The 20,376-nt window shown below is 39.6% G+C and overlaps 1 protein-coding gene across 6 annotated transcripts in view; it reads left to right on the top strand.

Annotated features, from left to right (window-relative positions):
* Positions 1-20,376, top strand: part of ehbp1 (EH domain binding protein 1) — a 125,872-nt gene that overhangs the window by 4,629 nt on the left and 100,867 nt on the right. For all 6 annotated transcript variants that reach the window (XM_047602412.1, XM_047602411.1, XM_047602409.1 and 3 more), the window contains exons 3-5: positions 11,107-11,164; positions 11,262-11,357; positions 15,014-15,067. In XM_047602412.1, coding sequence (XP_047458368.1) covers positions 11,107-11,164; positions 11,262-11,357; positions 15,014-15,067 — 208 coding nt within the window. The remainder of the gene's footprint in view (positions 1-11,106; positions 11,165-11,261; positions 11,358-15,013; positions 15,068-20,376) is intronic.

Below are 20,376 nucleotides of genomic sequence, written 5' to 3'. Positions count from 1 at the left end.
ATTTTGATACAGCCTGTCCCTGCCAGGTTTCATGGTTAAGTTAGTTTTGTGTAGATATTTCACTGATGTCAACTGAATTGGTGTGCAGTTTCTTAAAGGTATCATTAAATTGTATATGTGTAATCCTTATAAGCATCAGGGACTCGTATTCCGTGCATACATTCATTCTTTTTATTTATTTAGTTTTTCAATGTTTGCACTTGTTGGCCTATAACTCTAGATATATATATATTTTTTGCAATTTACCAAATAAAAACATTTTTGTCCTGTTAAATATGTGTACAATTTAGCCTAAATGCACTTACGTTTGTATTTTTTTTTAGCAATAATGTGTTTTAGTCAACCTCTGTGATAAAATGCAGTTCATAGAAGACATCACTTCTCTTGGTTCAAATATGTATTGACAAGCATAGCAAATATGTGGCGGTGATGGTTTGCCAGGATCAGCAGAGGCACTTGTGATTAACTCTTTCTGTCTGCCTGATGGAAGTGTGACTGCTTTCCTTACAACCACATGACAAGACAGTGTGGGTTCAGAAGAGAGAGAGATTGTATATTAATCAAAGACTGTGCAGATACCTTGAAGACATACACAATGCCAGTCATTTCAAAGAGATTTAGGAACTAAACACTAAACGCACACATGCTTATCAGGCAAGTGAAACCCACTTAGGGAGTTCAATGGTCCTGTTGAGTGTCCTCACACAAACATAACTTTTCAAGCTCATACTCATTGTATAATTTTCTTGCTACGGAATATTAGGTATTTCTAAGCTGCACATTGCCAAGATACTTAAAATTATATTGTTTTTCACTACTGCCAATGGTTGTACTTGAATCAATCTGTTTTGTTTTTTTTAATTTGTTCATGAGCAAAACAGACTATGTCCTTGAATTTCTTAATTAGACGCGTTGCTAAATGCCAAACTGCGAATGAGTTTCCCAGTTCAAGCATCAGGGCTGACAGTTGACTGATGGGTAACTATTTCAGTGGAAGTGACCAGCGTGTGTCAGGCTGTGACATGTTGTCTTCTGTTGAGTGCCATGGCAAGCGTCCATCATGTCTCTGCCAGAAAAGCATCTTCCTGCCAACTTGTCTGACGTGGCTCTCCATTCTATTCAAATTCAAAGGCCTTGACAGATTCCTGAGTAAAGGTTTGGCAGCGGAGTTTGGTTTTATTGCCAGATAATAGTACAGAGCACTCATTCCTCTTCTGCAGGAATTTTTGATCTTACTATAGCTGTCAGATTATCGCTGCATATGAGTTTTTGGAGACAATCGTTCTCTTTCTCAGCATTCAGTGACTTAATACCTGTGTGGCCTCATCCCTGCTTTTTCTTTAAATGTTTTTGAAAATATACACTGAAATGATCCCATTGAAATGCCATATTTTTGCCTTTTGTATACATTAGTTGATGCTTGAGTTGTTGTCATTTGGGTGCTTGCTCATCACTAACAGTGGTTTTGTCCTCGCACTACAGCTTGCAGCTCTTGATCTCCTCTTGTGATTCTGTAATTATTTTCTTACACTGATCTGGACTGTCTCAGACCACCATTAATGCTGTTCTGTCATTTTCTTTTATCATTTCTTCTTTCCACTTTCCTTTTTTTTTGATTACTAGATCTGCCCTCTCTCTGCCTCCCCTCACCACTTTCTATTTAGTTTTTTTTATTTCAGTAATGTCACTTTAACTGCCTTGCAGTGGAACTTACCCAAGTGCAGTTGTTCAGTGCTGCAATTATGGACACAAACAGGCATTTACACACTCCTCCCACACACACCCGCACACACACACGGAAAGACATGAAACATTGCAGGGTTGTGGAGCAGTCAATGGGGTGTTAAATGTGATGAAAACTCTGCTGGTGTGTTTGGCTTTGCTGCTGTCAGGCAGAGAAACACACAAGTCCCTTGAGACTGCTCATCATTTATCAGCCTGCAGAGTGGTGCTGCAGCATCTGCAGGCTGGTTTTTACTGTATGTGTGTCTCAATGACAGAGCGCCACAACTACAACTATGTCATTGTACAACTTGAAAATTCTGTTATACGAACTGTATTTGTGGAATTTAGGAAAAGCAACCTGCTGCAGTTATTGGATATGAAATATTTCCTGTCGCTACAACTGCAGAACACTTATTTTTACTGATTACATTTTGGACACATCTGATCTTATAGATCAGTGGTTCCCAACCTAAATTCATTATTGTTATTTTTACTATTTTTAAGTCCAGCAGTAATTCCTGAGTTTGACAACTCAGAGCTCATTTTTTCACCAAGTTGTCTTGAACGCAGCATCAGCTGCAGCTGGAGCTCCACTGCCAACCCACTTCTGACTGGCTAGTGATGTTAGTTTGGAGAGGGAAAGATGCGTTACTCTCATTCCGTTGGTAGATGAACTCCGTTGACTGCCCTAACCTGATAATGTCCCACATCAACATTTTTTTCTTTATGTTGAACAAACGCCATATGCCGGAGATCCGACATGGTGCCAGAATACTTCCAAGGCCTGCATCGTACATGTAGGGAGACACAAACAGCTTAAAAACTGGTGACTGGTGAAACAGGTGAAAACTGATGGTGAGCTCAGATCAGACAAGTTTTGACGCATGTGATCTCTGGCTCTCCCCTTGGTTGGGCACGGGCCCCAGTTTGGGAACCACTGTTATAGATCTTTTAAACCAAAATCAACAAATTTTGAAAGAACCAGTTAAATGATTGTATTATTTTCATCTGCAGACAAAATAGAAAATAAGTTTGATGAGTAATTGGCATCAGTCAGCAGATGAGTAACGGCTCATCTTCTCAATGCCTTAAGATGTAGACATTACTGTCCTCAGCAAGGCTGTTTGTTTCTCTGCTGTCGGTCCTTGGCACACGATGATTGTGATTCCTACTGTGTTAGTCACTCCCCACGGTGGTTAGCCAGCTGGTCAAGGAGGGGTGATTCTTACTGTGCACCCACACTAGGGCCAATTGTTTTGTACTGTGCCAAAGCACGAACGACCCATACGGCATCACGTTGATATACGACATCAGAAAGGCACGACGTCATCATAAACTGACTGTTGTTTGTACGGGTTACAGCAGCGTGATGGAGAGCGAACCCGACTACATGGCTGCAATGACTTACTGTTCTTTATAAACTGTCTTCAACATAGTCAGCCCTCGCCAATATCTGGATTGAGGGACTGATGGTTGTTTACTGGTCGCACTCACACTAGCCATAGAATCCAGACTTTAGGGGGCAAGCGTGTTTGGACATGGCATGATTGCCTATTGTGAGTGGGCCCTTATTACCTTATTTACCTTACTGAAAGGTAGCTTCATATGAAATTCTTATTTATTTTACTCCTAAACACAACCATGTACTATCTCTGCATGTACCTTTAAGTTGAGTTGAAGTAACACATTGATTCCACTCCCTGAAGTACAATCACAAGCTGGAGTACAACAAAAGCCAGCAAATAAGTCTGGAGAAAGCACCCAGATCCTCCGGTAAATTAGGACGACCAGATATCCCTGATTTCTTTGGACAGTTTGGGTGACCTGTCTCCAAGCAGGTCATCCATGAACCCATTAAAACAGATGAGCCAGTATGTCGTATTAGTTTGAAAGTAAAGACATCGAAAAAAGCCTCTGCAGCTGGAGGAGGAGCCTTCGTCCTGACAGTCAACACTCACTGAGGCGTTCGGTCGACAAAGTAAATATAAACGAAACAGTGCAAAATGGTGTATGCTCACAGAGAGTGGAGGACTACATTACAAAAGAAATGCAGCCCTTTACTGAGAGCCCATTTTATTTTTGTTTATTTTATTTATTTAGGATATTTAAAAGTCCTTCACATTCCAATTACATTGTTAAATACTCGTGGGAAATAAAAGTTTATTGCTTTTGAAAGGGTCTACTTGCATTATTATGCCATATTAGTGAAAAACAATGTCTCAAAATAATGTTGACGATAATAATTTGTGTGACAATATATCGTCCACACAATATATTATTGTAGCATGCCTATCTTAGAGATCTTAAGACAGAATGTTGTGAGAGATTGCATCAGAAACATAGCTGGAATTCTAATATTTTTATCATGATTTTTATTGTTTTCACCAGAATGACAAAATTGATCTTGATACTTGTTTTTTTTTTGTTTTTTTTTATCAACCCATATCATGTTGATAGCTTAGTTCCCTGGTTTGTTCAAATCTGTATGTTTGCTGTATGTTTGTCAGGCAGGGCTTTATTCATTAGAGAACCACATAGATCATTGTCATCTCCATGCTGGATGTGATCTCATCACTCATTATTACTGGGTTGTTTTGTTGTATTTGTTTTGCTTTGAGCTCACCTTCTCAGAGCCTCAGAGATCAACTTCTTGTTATGAATACCCTCCCCCAGCATTGCAGAAATTTAGTGGTAGTGATAAAGAGGGAATGAAAACACATTGGAGATGAGCCAGTCAACCAAAGACACCGCACCAAAAATACATACCATTCCCAATTTGTACATGTCTTTGTTTAGCTAGCTCTTGGACCTTCATTGTTTGTCACTGATTTAGTTCGTTAGCGCAGCTGGTCAATTTCTTCTTTTTTTTTTTTTTTTTCAGTTTTATCTCTCAATTTCAGTTTTATCTCTCACCAGCTCCGATGTCTTACCATTTACTGAAGTCCTTACAGTCCTGTCAGCAAACTGAACATTTCTTTTCTCCTGGCTGTCGATCTCTGCTTTAAATCCTCTTTTTGTGACAGTTCCCTCTTCTCTGCTTCTCACATGCCTTTTCAACGGGTAGGATTTAAGTAACTCTTACTTGACCTCTGTCCCTGACGGGGAGAGATGGAGCCTCTGATTTTCATTTATCCGTCCAACCTGCTGGCTTTACTTCATGTAACTTGCTCTCACTTAGTCTCTCTTCTTCTCAGTAATGGTAGACCAATAATTGGTCAAACCTGAAATCCACTGGTTTTTCTCTGCACCTAAAGTCTCGAATGCGGCCGTCTTCACATATCTGTGCTTGCTTTCGATGGACAGCTTCTGTCTTGAAACAAACCAGACTGGATATAAAGGGCAGCTGCTTCACAGGTAATCTTCATTCAAGTCTTCAAGCCCTCAATGGGATAAATTAGGCTTACAGATGTATATTGCACTGTCCCAATTCTGACTCTACTCTGTATTTGATACTATATTGATGTTAGCCTTCATCAAACAGTTGATGGGCCAATGTGACCGGTAAAAAATGTCAATGCTTGTTCCTTGTTTTATTCTGTAAAACGTTGTAAGGCTGCAGTAACAATAATTATAGAGATTACACATTCAGCCAGAATCAAGCTGATTAGTCTGTTGCTCTCCCTCCAAAGACTAATGTCTGACTTGCCACGTTGAGGTCAAGGGGCTGCTAAGTGTAGAGGAACTCACAGCAGTGATACAGACATGCACATTTAATTTAAGTTCTGGAAACATACAGCAAATCCTGGGGTCTCCAGGATTCATAAAATACATCTTGAGCCTTTCTATATGAACAACAGGAAAAATCCAGAAATTAAATTAAAGCAGTTGAACATACTCAAATGATTATATTTCCTAGCTGTGTTGTGTATGTTGTGTGTGCTAGGTTTAGTGAACAACTGGAGTGTGACAGTGACACAGATTGTGTTTACACTGCTACATGTGTTTTGATAGCCAAGGCCACAGTCTCACAGACATTACAGCAGAGTGAAAGCAGTCTGTTGCTTTCTTTCTTCCTCTTTTATGTGTCATTTGTCTCTTCATCGCTCCCAGCCATCCTCTTGATGCCGAATCACAAACTGCCAAGTAGGTCAGGTATGAAAAATACATTCTTTTGCTAAGGGTTTCATGAAGGGCTTTTACTGTGTGATATCTGAGCAGTTGTTTCAGCTGTTTAAGTAATCAGAAGTCAGGAAAATGCTGCCAAATATAACAATCATAGAGATTTTATACCCACTAACCATATCAGGAATAATCAAACTTCTCTAGCAGTTCTTATTGTAGTAACCTTGGGCTGTCTTATCATTATCATCATCATCTTGGTTAATGAGAGACTCTCCAGTAGAGTAAAAGTCAAAGTTTAGATCCCACTGTTCAGTGCATTCAGCTTGTGTTCTTGCAAGGCACATAAAATACACTCTTCTGCATATGAAACAGAATACAAATGCAAATATAAAATCTTTTAAGTTGGATATAAACTTCCTCACTGTTGGATTATTAATGAAGGGTGGAGATATATAATAAAGATATTTGACATGAAATATGTATGAATTCCTGCTGCATAATCTCAGTGGAATGTGCATTATTAAAGTGAATAAATGGTTGAATGCAAGATTATATACACTCTGCCAGTTCATTAGGTACAAAACGGAAACAGTTGATACAGATGCATTCTAATATACCAGCACTGCATCTGTTCTTCAAGAAGGTTAGGAATATTAGCTTTTGTTTAAAATAACTAAGCTGTTGATTCAACTGTGTTTTCATTTTGGTGGCTATGGTTTGTACCATTCAGTTACACTGTGTTTCATTGACGCATGTTTCTATTATTTTGACAAACCCATTTCAGTCAGTGGGCTAAGCTAAATAGTAGAAACACTTCAGTGTTTAATCATGTCTAACAGCACCACAAAGTACATCCTCCAAAATGATTGTGTGCTGGATGGAGGATTTAGTGCAGGACACATTGGAATTCATTCATTTTCACTAGTACATCTGATCTTAGTAAGCAGAACTGTTTGTGCACCGCTTTAAGTCTCACAGTTGCATTCTGCATCTTTATTTTTTGGAAGTGTCATATTGCTGTCGTCTGTCTGATTATACAGTGTCCTGTAAGACAAAAGCTTTCACGCATGACTGTGAGACAGTCTGTGGTGTTAGTGTGAGAGATTATATAGCCGTGTGCAGTGGTTTAATAAGTCCCTTCAGCCTGGGTGGTTGGATGTTCCACACCTATGTGTGGGGTCCGCCGCTCTGCCGCAGTTGGTCAAAGGGCTGGGCCCCCCTTTGGCGTGGACAACCCCCCCAAAGGTAGTGTCCTCCTGGCCTCAAGCCTCAGAGTCCTGCAATGTCCCAACAACTTTTATTGTGTATATTGGTGTGAGTGTGGACGTGTGTTTGGGTCTGTGTATGTGTGAGGATGTTTATATGTGTCTGCATGGGGTGGGGCTGTAGGGGTCCTTGATTTTGCTTCTTGATGTAATGTTTTATATTTTTATTTCTGTGAAGCAGTTTAGGTTGCATTTTTTGTAGGAAAGGGGTTTTGATTATGCATTCCAGTTCTGTAGTCTGTGATGTTTCAGCTTTAAAAACCAAATAAATCTACTTTTTCCTCTCTCTTAATGCAAGTGACTGGCACATAGACATGTTGTCTGTTGGGAGACATCAAAGCCCTTCCTTTGCTGGGCAATGTCAGCATTTATGATGATGCGGTATCCATTTTCTGTTTCCTGCCTCTCTATCTTACTCTCACTCTCTCACTCTCTCACTTCTCTTCCCTTTTTTCAGCTTATATTGCCTGAAATACAGCTTGTTCATTTTCATTTAGCTAAGGATAAACATGGAAATTATTATTTAGTGGATAGCTTTCTCTCTTACAATCTGCCCGAGTCAGTATTGTGTTTTTAAAAATAAATGACACTCGCTGTGTTTATCACTATATTTTATTGCCTATCACTCCACTAAACTGAGACAGTGTGTGTAGCTGGTGCTAGTGTACACAGTCAGTGTGTGTGCATATAATGTTGGTCTGGTGATTGCCATATCAAATGTTGAGTGGTTGCTTCTTCCTGGTTACAGTAAAGATCAACAACCACAACTTCTGGACACACCCTTCACATCCTACCACTCAGTCTAATTGACATGTGCACAGAGCCTTAATTGTTTCACCACAAGCACATTTATGCATCCAAACAATTTCCTGATGAGCAGCCTGTTTTCAGTGTCTCTGTTTTAAGCAGCTCAAACTGTACTATCTTATGGGTTAAATGCTGGGATTGTTCCATTTTTGTCATAACATCCATCTGTTGAGCTCTAAAAGTACAAATGTTGACTTGAGTCACAAGACTTGAACTTGAGCATTTTCGAACTAAAAATATGTGGTACCGCAGAAGGTATATGATTTAAAACATGTGCCATTCAAGTAAAGGAAGAACTCAGATAGCTAAAATAACATTTATAAAACACACTTTTATAAGTACAAAGCTTTTTTAAAAAACAATATGTGAAATATAATCAGGAAAACATACTTGCCTTATTAAAAATAAAGTGAAATATATAGTAATATAATGAAAATACAATAAAAAGATAAGCAGCACCTTTAAAGGCCTAAGATGAAAAATTGGTGAAAAGGGCACTGTGACATGTTACGACTCGAAACGTGGTCCCAACCCTGATAAATATTAACATTGTGGATACATTACAAACATGTTTTTCTGACTTCTTTCTGACATCCTTTTGTATTCACAAAAAATCTAGTGTAGCTCTGCAGCATCCACTTGCCCTGTTACAATTTACTTTTAATCAGTCTGTTATTTCCCCACACAGGATTTAGACTGAGTTGTGGATCCTGTTATCAAGAACTATTCTTGTTTACTACTATAACTTTTGAGCTAGGAAGCTAAGAGGAGCTACAAGCCATCATACAGAGAGGGTAGTGTTTTGCTTAAGATTTGTGTATTTGCGCTCACAGATATAAACTGTTGCAGCGTGCAGTTGACTGTGTTTAGATTGTAGAAGGAGAAATTGACTCATATATTAATGTAGCTGGCAGGTTATGCTGATTAAACCAGTGCATGTTGTACATATACTACACAGTACCTGCAGAGTGATGGACTGTTGTGTTGCTGCAGTATTAAACACCTTCATGTTCACTAATTGCAGGTTTTGTCTGGATGAGAGCAGCAGCTATATGCCTTAAATATAAATGTAGAAGGGTTTATCTGGGATTTCTGTCAGTCTCTGAGGACTTTCTCCTCAGCCCCTGCTGTGCCCACTGACCCACTTTTACTCTTATCTGCCATCTCTTTCCTGCCCACACACACAGCCTCAAATTCTTTCTCCATCATTCCAGCTTTCTCTTCTTCATCAGTTTTTGTATATCTTTTAAACCTCTGCATCAATAATATTTGTGGCTCTTCCATTTTATTTCTCTTACACAATCCTTTGTATTTTCATTCACATAATGCTGTAAAGTACATTCATTAAAAGACACATGACTGCAAAAATATATTAGCATTCAGTATTAAGAAATACACACACATTGGTGTACTTCATCTCTGACTGTCACGATTGAGGGCACAATTAAAACTTATTATTTCCAGGACCATCTTCATCTCCTAATTTTCTCCTATTGTTGCATTCCTCTCTGGTGGCTTAGTTGTTCCTGTTCCACGCAGAAAGGGTTCATGTAGCCCTGGGGTTGGTGCTAAACACAAGAGAGAATAATGCCAAAACGTGTGTAGAAGTCACTTAGCCTGCAGGCAAAAGGGTTTACATTTTTCTCATAGCACAGCAAATACTGTATAAAGGGGAGAAAACAGAGGGGGACATTTGTGTGCATCTGCATGCGCTCTGATATGGCATGTGTTGTTGGACAAAAGCTTCTCTATGTGAGGCCTCTCCTCAAGGCTGAAATTGTTATCTGTCGTTCTCCCTCCCTCCTCCTTTTTACTTCCCTCTCTCGTTTGCTCTTCTTTTTGTCTCTCGTGTCTTCTCTGTCACACTGTTTGTCATTCTGTTCCTAGAGTGGGAGTTTTGCTGTTGTTCTTTGCACATCAATTGTTAACCATGTTGACTTCCATTTGAATGTGCTTCTACATGACCGACGGATTTAATTTTAGTATTTTTGTCACCTTTGAAAAAAGTCTTTGTCTAAACTTTGTCTACATTCTCTGTAAGATGCACAGTGCTGACATTGACAACTGGATTTATAATGCTAATACCGTTAGCACTATAAATCAGTTTAGATATATAATTTATGTATCCCGTGGTGAAATATGGTGTCCAGTAGTTTAATTACATAGAAACAGTTATGTAATGATATGAATATATATAATAGTAGTATCAGCATAGTATGATGCAGTAGTGTCAGTGATGTGGTTCCTCACAGGGAGGTGTTGTTGAATCTGCCTGAGGATCAATCAACAAGCTTTAATGCAGGATCTGGATTCTCATGGGCTTTGAGTTTTATACTCAACAGTGCAAGAGAGGAGCTTCAACCTGGAGTCTTCTCTTATTGGCACAGTCTGACTGACAGTTGTCTATGACTAAAGTCGGGCTTGACAGTTGTTTAAAATCAAACTAAGCAAGGACTTATGGTGATGCAGCAATATCAAGATTATTTTTAAGATGTTGTAGTTTATCAATAGGATTTCTTAATGTTTGCCTCAGCAGTATTATTTTTACTCATTCTCATTACATATTGGTACAGAAGCCCAAGCCTGACTGCTGTGTGAAGTGAAATACACTCTTTACTGATATAGCTTAAATTCAAATGGTCCCAAGACACTTTACCCAGAGTCTGTGTGTGTCTTGGTTAGCAGCCTGTATTTCTGTATTTTGTGTGTCACTTTGTCAACTTTTTTAATGCTTCATGTCAAATATCATAGTAGGTATTTTGTACTTCAGAGATTTCCCCTCATAGTCTTCTGACTATTCACTGATATTTTCATGTAATTGATTTTTGATTGTCTTGTTTCCCGTCAGTTTAGAGTGAGTCTGAGCTGTACTGGATCAGACTATCGAAACTCTTAGCGTCCTTTCGTTTTTTTTTTTCATTTGTTTATTTTCATGGCACATTAACTTGGTGCATCTATGTATGTACGCCTACTGTGTTTCAGCACGAGTGTGTGTCTTGCGCGTCTTGTGTGTGCCGCAGTCCAAAGAGACAAAGCCAGGGTGTAGTTGTCTCATCATGGTTTATTCATACCATGAGTGACTGTGCAGGTGTGTGTGTATGTGTGTCGTAGAAGGCTTATCAAGGATTTAAACCTTTACGCAGTCTTTAAATATTTAGGCTGATGTATGCACAGACTAGAGATATTTACTTTGATGAATAAATCCTTTTGCCTTTTATTCATCTTCATTTTCTCTTCTGCCTCACAGGCAACCAGACAAACTGGTGGTGGTTTGGACACGTAGAAGTCGTCGGAAATCCTCTAAGGTTTGTATGTGTTGATGCGTTTTGAAACAAGTGCAGAAGCAAATAATTCTCATTTCAAAATATAAGTGTTTCTCTTTTCTCTTCTTCTGTCCCGCAGGCACACAGCTGGCAGCCCGGCATCAAGAACCCCTACAGAGGAGTTGTGGTGTGGCCAGTACCAGAGAACATTGAGATAACAGTCACTCTTTTTAAGGTAGGTTACAGCTGTTTCAACAGTGTAGATTAGACCTTTAAGGATGATCACTTTTTGATTTATTTATTTTTTTATCTGGATGTTGGTAGAACATCATTATACTGTTATGTCTTTAAAAGACACACTTACATGGACAGTATCTGTCACAGTGCCTGGCTTACTTAAACATGCCGGGCCCCTGTGCTGACAGGCCTGCTCAGAGCTCAGTGTCTTGTTACTACCTCCTTCACTGCCTTAGCCAGACCTCCCTCCACAAATACCTACACTACATACTGTATACACTGTGTTGTGAAGGTGGTGGTTGCTTTTTACTTTTTATTCACAGGTGTGCACGTTGATAACTTCGTAACAACAACGTATGAATCCCAACACACTTGATACAGAAGGGCCCTATAATTCTTTATGTGAATTCATAATACCAGGCAGGTGTCATAGTCACATAAATCTGAGACTTTATCTTCAGACATCTGTAAAAAGACACAGTGATATCTGTTTTCATGAGCACTGGCAGCGTTTACTAGGCTTATGCATGTGTAGCACCACTGTACATGTTGGTGTCTCTTTTCACTTCTACTTCCTGTCCCAGAGGAAGTAATAAAGCTGTTTTTGTAACGAGACACAAAGCAAAGCCACTGAAGGTGCAGTTAACTCACTGGACAAAAGCCCAGAGCAAATAACAAAGCCTGTGTAGTTGATAAGGTTTTTGGAGCTGGATAGAAGATTTAGAAATTTTAAACCACTAGAAAACAAATCCTTCCCCAACCACCAGCTTATCAACTTGTTGTATCTAAGGTGACAACAATATCAGCGTGATTTATGTTTAATATTTGACTTCGTTCATCCTTTTGTGAATATAGTGTACAGGTTATGTGAACTTAATTAAAAAAGGCTACAGTGGTGTAGGCAGGAGAGTGGGTGAACTCTATCATGTAGCCTGTGATACCTATGAGATACATTGCTTTTCAACTCTGACAAGTGTATCTCATAGCATTTGTTAGAGTTGAAAAGTTTGAACTTTTTTGCATTTGAGTCATTTCGTGCATATATAAGGGACACACTGACCACTGTTAAAGTAAAATAATAGTTGCAACCTTTGATGCAGCATTTTCTGTCTATTTCTGTCATATGCCCATTTTATGTCAGAATTATGTCTGAATGATTAATCTTCGTCTAGTGCCTAACAGGTTACACTTTGGATATTGCTGCAACGCACTGACTGAATATGAAAACAGTGCATTGTCCCTCTTTTAAATAAAATAAAATAAAAAAAAAAAGCCCAGCCCATCCGAATTAGAGTTAGAAGACATGTTTGTCCCACAGTGGTGAAATTGCAGTTTGCAACAGCATACAAAGAGACAGAAAGAGAAAGAGTACACAGCATAAAAGATAAATAATAAGATAAAATAGGAAAAAAAAATGCAAGTATTGGCATATATACAAAAGTATTGAATTGCACAGATAATGATTGTCGATTATTACCCAGAGTTGTACACAGTACACATTGAATGGCAAAAGTTTTGAACCATGAGGTGTAATAGTATTGCACACATTACAAATGTTCATTGTGGAGCTGTGGAACAGCATCTGTGAAAATCCACCACCATCTCCTTGGTTTTGCCAGTGTTGATCAGGAGGTGGGTTTGCTGACACCAGTCCACCGAGTTCTCTGTCCGAGAACTTCTATAGTACACAGCCGTCAGTGTTGTATCTGAAGTCCGCTGTGTACAGGGTGAAAAGAAAGGGGGTCAGGACAGTCCCTAAAGGGGGAACCTGTGTTGTTGGTGAGCAGGGCAGACACACAGTTTGAGGCTCTCGTAAAAAAAGGTCGGTTTGTGAGTTAGTCCAGGATCCATTCGGAAACCAGGAAATCAGTTGCAAGTACGTTACCTGTGAAGATCTCTGTTAATGTTGAAACATATTGACAACAATATTTCACTGTCATCTGCAGCTGATGTTTGCCAGCAGCACTGAAATACTGCATGCAGCAGTGATGCCTGACAATGCCATGCTCTGTTGGTTTTTAGAAGACGTTTATGCGGTTGTGAAATAGTGGAACATTTACAAAGTCAGGGCAGGTGGAAGTTATTTCGCTTGCCGTCTGTTTGTGTCCATGTGGGCGTTGTGTTTGCCTGTTGTGCCAGACTGCAAGAATATTGATTTCCAGAGGTGTGTGACAAGAACAGTCAGACAAAAAGGCTATCAGTGAATGTGTACTACATACTCTGGCTACAACAAACAGATTATAGGCTATGGTGATTATATGTTGATTTATCTTGTCTGTAACGGCAGAATATTAAGAAATAACATCGGCAATAATCACTACAATAACACATTCCAGTTGGGAAATATAAGAGCCTTGTCTGGAAGCCAGCCCGAACATCCCCCGCCCACAAAATGTTTGTGGAGTAAGTTAGTTAGGAGTTAAGTTGATTATAGCCTGGCACAGCCACACTTAATTCATATCACAATATGAGTCCAGTAACATGCCATTTGGATTTTATTATGGGGCATCTTTCAACCGCCACAGAGAAGAAAATGCCTCCAGGCTAAGTTGATTATGCCCTGGCAAAGATCTGGTGGCAAGTCAAATACTTAGGGCAACAATGGACAGAAGAGTGACAGTGAAAGTTATACATCATAGTCGTAGTGTAGACTTTGTTTACAACAAAAGGACATAGAGGCTTAAATGACATTAAAATACATCATTTTGGTGTGTAACTGCTTCTCTGATAAACTAACCTTTTATTTAATAAAACTCTGAGTAATTGTATAGGTGTTAGTATGTGTATTTCAAAGTAGCTGGTTGATTACCATGGATTTATTTGTCTTTTAGCCCATACTGGAATGTGTCTGTCACTCTGCAGCAACCAGCTCTACTTCACAATCTGCCTCTCTGTTGGATGCATCTCTGACATGGATCAATAGTTGCATCGCTGGGGTCTGCGATTGAGGCACATGAGATGCTTCTCACATGTTTCTGCAGTTCAAGTCTGAGATTAGAGTTTAGAGGATGGTGGACTTGGCACTGTGCTGAGTGGCTACCCGGCTTTAGCAGAGCTGGGCTGCATGTGATTATGTGAACAGCGATGGCATGGATCTAACACCGGTATACAATGATCCAGTTTGGGTGTATGCTTTTTTTTTGTTTGAAAATGATCCTATGTGTGTGCTTCTGTGTGACCTGGTGTGCAGTGAAGGGCGCAGTAAGCCAGCACTGTTTGCCATTATGCTGTCATCTTGGTTCCATTAATGTCTCCTCCTATCACCTCAGTACTTGACATGGAGGAAAGACAGGAAGAGAGACAACACAGATGTTTATAGTACATATGCTATAGTGTATTGGCAACCAGATTGACTCATAAACTGAGAAAGTGACATCTCTTCATTATATAGAAGGATGGATTATAATCAAACAAGCGGATTTATTTTAGATCAGCCTAGATAGAGTACATTATCTGTGTAATGCAATGCAGTTGAAGTACAAATACAGAATGCAAGTAAAGAATAAGCAGATAGATCAATGGGTGTATAAAGAAAAAATGGAGTGTTACAAGAGCAGCTGAGCTTTCACTGATTAACTGTGTGTTTTCTGTGTTGCAGTGCTGTCCTGAAAGTCTTATAACCAAAACAGAAAATGGTTTACTTTGTATTTACAGGACCCCCATGCAGAAGAGTTTGAGGACAAAGAATGGACGTTTGTCATTGAAAATGTGAGTACTAAATATGTCTGTCTTTTGTCAACTTCTGTCTTTTCATCTATTTCTAGATGTTATTTTTTATATCCTTCTCTAGGAGTATTAGTGCACTGGCTTTTTTGTATTTTTTAACTCAGTTGTAGGAATCTTGGGCTAACTAGCTTGAGATCACTTGGGCTGTCATGTGTAAAGACTTGTGATTGTGCATTCAATAATAAGACAGAACCCTTATTCTCTTTATTCTTAGTTATTTTCTGACAGCACAATATTTACATTTTGTGTGAAAGTTCTGCCACCATGTGGTCATTTTATGCTATTACATCCTTCTCCAACTGTGGAGTTTAGCCTTTAGATTAAAGCTCTTGCATTTGTTGATAGCAAATGCATGACTGCTTGGCACAGTGTCCTGTGTGCTTTACCAAAATTCAGCTGCTTACCTTTTTGCTGGCAATTCCTCCAGTGCAGCTCAGACAATACTAACAAAAGTAAAACATTGTAACATAAGGAAGGTTGAGAAGACAGAATTATATGGCGCAGGATGATTAGTTTGAGATTAGAATGTAGGCAACTGAAGCAAAGTGAGAGAGAAGTGGAGGATATTTAAACACACACTAGTGATGTGCCAGGAAACTGAAAGACATTTTCCATGCGTCCCCTGTGCCCAGTTATGTGACATGGTGTACTTAAAAATACAGACACACTCAACAACTAAGGCCTTTGTGTTTAGATGTTGAGCTTTTTGTCTTTGGAACATATGGTAAATATTCTCTGTGGCACAGACCATTTGATCATGTTAGTTTGAGCAAATTGAACAATACATGTTCAAATGAAATCAAAAGAACCTGTGCAGGTTACTGGTTGAGTCTGAGATGCAGCAAGCTGTCACTGTATGTAGCCTAAATAGAGAGGTGGACAAGGTTGTGTAGTGACTGTTGCTTTACTCAATTTTGGTGCCATCACTGATTGATTTAATTGACAAGACAAATAATGAATCTTCAGATTTGTTGTCTATCTAGTGCTACTTTGATGCTTTTGTGTTGTGCTTTTAAGTGTGACTTTAGTCATTTAGTCCAGCATAATTTCTGTTTCTGATCATAGTTAACTGATGGATCAGGCCAAGCTGATAACAAATCATCTTTTGTGCTACTTGAAGTTACTGACCTATCAAAACATGTAGACATGTAGACTGAACATGTAGACACAGTGCCAGGTTCTGTCCTCTGCTTTGTTTGCGTGACTAATACAATGACTCATGTAGGGAACCCTCAGTGCTTGCTTGTGATTGGTCACAGCTCAACACATGTGTATTGTTGAGCAGCAATCACAATTTAATGTCTGTGTGCACATCCGCAATGACTTTAAAACCTCACAACTTGACCAAAATGATCCCACTGACACCTTTTTAATGAGGTACATCAGATCCTTCTGCTTGTAAACATTGGCAAAGGAAGTCTTTGATCAAAAAACTAAAATGTAGTTCTGCTGTGATGTATCCATAACTCCAAATATACCAAGTATTGTGTGTATTAGAATCGGTTTGTACTCTGAAAAAGAGGTCAGTGTAGCAGTGGAGCTATACACTGACAATCACTGACATGGAATTTTAGTGTGGCAGCTTTGAATCATTTATTTTTTACGATCACAAATAGTAGTGTCCAAGATTTAATTTAAAAGAAGTTCATAGGATATGATTATCATAACATATCATTCACCATTTGACAAAAGATAGACTTACTTTATTTTTTGTGGAATTTTTAACAAGATATTGAACTTATTGTATATTAATTGCAGTATACATAAAATTTGATTTCTGATGGAAAACAGTTTTAAGAGATTGATCTTTTCATCTTCTAACCCAGTAGTGTGTAAAGTTGTGGAAGAGGAACAAATACATCTTTTAATACAGCCAGCGTCAAACAGACTTCCACATGCCCTGATGTGTGACTTTAGACAGAGGATGCATCATTAGTGGTCAACAAGGGCAGACCTCTGAGACTCTTACTGGCAAAAAAAAAAATAACAGGAGAGCTGGCTGAGTGCATCGACACTGTCACTTTCTGTGCACATCAAGCTTAAAGGAAAGATGGCAGACACTGCACTGCCTTTTTCTCTTTGATAGAGAGCTGAGATGACAAGCAGGTCAGCCAGTGATCTCTGGCCAGAGCGTGGGAGAGTGCAAAAAGGGAGCAAGAAAGGGATAAAAAAAAAGGAAAAAGAAATTTGTGGTTTTGCCGGTGTCTCTGCATACCTGACTAATGATTGAAAGATCAAAGCCACAGCAGTCTCCTGACAGCAGGAATGGAGAGAACAGAAGAGGAAAGAAATGAGGGAGGGAGAAAGCAACCTTACACCTTCACTCAGATGTACAGGGATCTTGGTTGATGCTGCCCTAAATAAGGAGGTCTTCCCAAAAAATACACACATATTAGCAGCTTTTATAGAGAAGCCAAAAAACATACTTGTATCCCTGTTAGCTTGGTACTTGTGTTAACCTTTTAAATATAATGCTATCACAGTCGTTTCTAATTTCTAATGACGCTTGGTATAATTACATAGTTTCATTCTTTAACCTTATTGAAATGGTCAAAAAGGACAAAAAGGCTTAACACAAGTGAAGCAAACATTTGGTGGCGGTGCAAATCTGTTTGCACCGCCACCAAATGTTTCAGTTTACTTATTAATTCTGTCTGGTTAGTTCAATCAAAAATTTCAGGTTGAGATGGCATTTTGCTCTACTTGATAGTGGAATATTAATAATGTTCACACTTCACATACTGTACAATATGTATTTAAGTGAATTGTAGTATCAGTCAGTAAAGCTGCTATTTGTAATATTTATTAACTCAATTAGAAGTTGTCTTTTTGTGACTTTTTACATTCCTAAAATAATTCTTTAACAGAACAGTTGGTCTTTAATGTCTCACCAATACCTGATGAGCAGAAATTAATGATGTAAATTGGCCACTAGAGGGCAGTCTGCACCCAGATCTGTGAAGACCCATATTCAAAGGCTGGTGATTAAATCTGTTGGCTCCTCCCTTTATGTCACCTGTTTGTATGTGTGTGTCACCAGGTAAAGTGGCTTCATGCTTGTGTTGACACGTGTGTGGAAGTCATAACGTTATCCATCCACACTGGTCGAACCTCCTCCACCTGTCGGGTATCTAAGCTAATGCAAAGTCACATGAATGAATACAGTAGTGAATGTTGCTCTGAGGTGGAGGAACAGAAGGAGAGGAAAGGTGAGTTCTCCTGACCCCTCATCAGACGGTTGAGGAGAAAGGGGAAGAATACGCCATTGTGCCTGAGCGCCGAAGATGATGAAATTCAAGATCCTCGCGTTCTGGCTTCGTCTTAATCTGGGGGCCCAACCTTGCGCTAGGCTAATCCCTCCCTGTCGATTTACTGGCCCTGGCTAGATTGTATTTTGTCATTGAAAATGGCAGTGTCAAACACTACCTTTTTCTCTCCTCTATTTGTTCGTCTGCCAAGGCAAGTCGCATAATCAAAAGATGGAGAGAGAGAGAGCAAAGAAGAGAAAGCAATGGCGAGAGGGAGAGAGGTGGAAGGCTGCAAATGGCTACACAGTAGTATCTCTAAATTGCATGCTACCCTTGCCTTTCACCCTTTTTCAAACAGGCTCGTATTATCAAAAAGGTGGGCAAATTGAGAGTCAAAAGATTGGACGGCTATATTTGAAGGCATTGTGCTGACAGGCTCTTTTGTGTGTGTGTGTATGTGCATGTGGTGGTGGTTGGGGGGGGGGGTGTAATATGTGTATTTATATCTGTGCGTATTCTCTTTGCGTTTGCATATCAACCAAAGCTGGAGATGGAAGACCAACTTCCCTCATCTTCAAAGCTTTGTGGAAGGATTTAAAAACCACACACACACACACACACACACGCAACTGTTGTATTCAAAGTGAGAAGCTATCATGTTTGAATACATTGAAAATACAGTGATACACACTCCAAGACCCACTCTCCCCACTCCTCCCCCATCCCTCTCCCTCCAAGTCACACTTCACCTTTTTCACTCGCATTACATCAGTGTCACCCACAGAGGAAGGATGCACCCACATCTGTGGCAGCTCTGTCCAATCAACACACATATCTGCCCTGTCTGCTGCATGTACATTATAAATATTGATTTGGAAATTGCCACTTTAAGAACAAACTACTTTTTGAAATAATATTTCAAACCTTCCAAACAATTTGGTGTCTATAGGGTTAAAATGAACATGCCAAATGTTAATCCTTTCTACGTGTGGTGGTTTGCTTAGTTTTATTTTAATATAACCTTTTTACATGCATGGAAAGACTATGTGAACTCTACACATAAAGCAAACTTTAACGCAGTGTTTCCATGCCAGTGTTTGACTTAATATATTTATCATGGCTTATGATGATGTTTCACCCATTTGCCCATATTGGTACTGGCTTCTCCTCTCCTCCCTTCTCTTCATATCTTTTTCTCTCTGTCGCATCCCTCTCCGACGAGACGTCCTGTCTATTGTGGACCACATCCAACTCAATTAAGGCCATTTCCACGCCACATACCCCCCACTTATGCCCACTCACACAGTCACATACTGACACACACGGTGGAAAAAACCGTGACACCCAACAGCTCATACACAAAACGCACACAACCTACCTCCATTACCTTTACACACACACACACACACGCTTCTTTAAACACACACCCTTTCTCTGTTTCGTACACATGGTGTGTATACAGCCTCCCCCCTCCCTCTCTCTGTCTGGAACACATTACGTAGGCCAGTGGCTTGTGAGCGCTGACTGGGCCTCGGGGAAGAAAAACACAATTATTTCAGCCCTCGGCTATTCACGCAAAGGTGACAAAAGCTGGTATGAAGTATGAAATCCCAAAAGTTTCTCCCGTGCCGCGGCCGACAAATTGGGATTAATTTGCGCTCGTGTGCACGCGTGTGTCTCCAAAGTTTTCACCTTTGCTCATTTCCCATTTCTTAAATAGTTTGGAGAACTCAAAGGGCCTCTTTTATTGTATTAGAAAGAGGAGGATGCGTGTCCGCTTGATTTGTTTGTATGTGCTCACAATGCTAATTTCAAATATTCTTTAAACCAGGAAGGATGTACACAATAATTTGTGTGTGTGTGTTCTAGTAAGAGGGTGGCAGGCCCTTATTATGGGATCACACATTCACACATGCTTTCCAAATTAATTTAATCTAATTAATCGCCATGAGGAGAGAGGACAGATGCTTGTGATTACCCCCCACGCCTAGACCCCTCCCCATGCAGGCGCACACACAGCGCACTGCAGACGCACACACATGG

This window comes from Mugil cephalus, chromosome 13, assembly GCF_022458985.1.
Source record: "Mugil cephalus isolate CIBA_MC_2020 chromosome 13, CIBA_Mcephalus_1.1, whole genome shotgun sequence".
Classification (NCBI taxonomy): Eukaryota; Metazoa; Chordata; class Actinopteri; order Mugiliformes; family Mugilidae; genus Mugil; species Mugil cephalus.
This window is presented reverse-complemented; position numbering and strand designations above follow the sequence as displayed.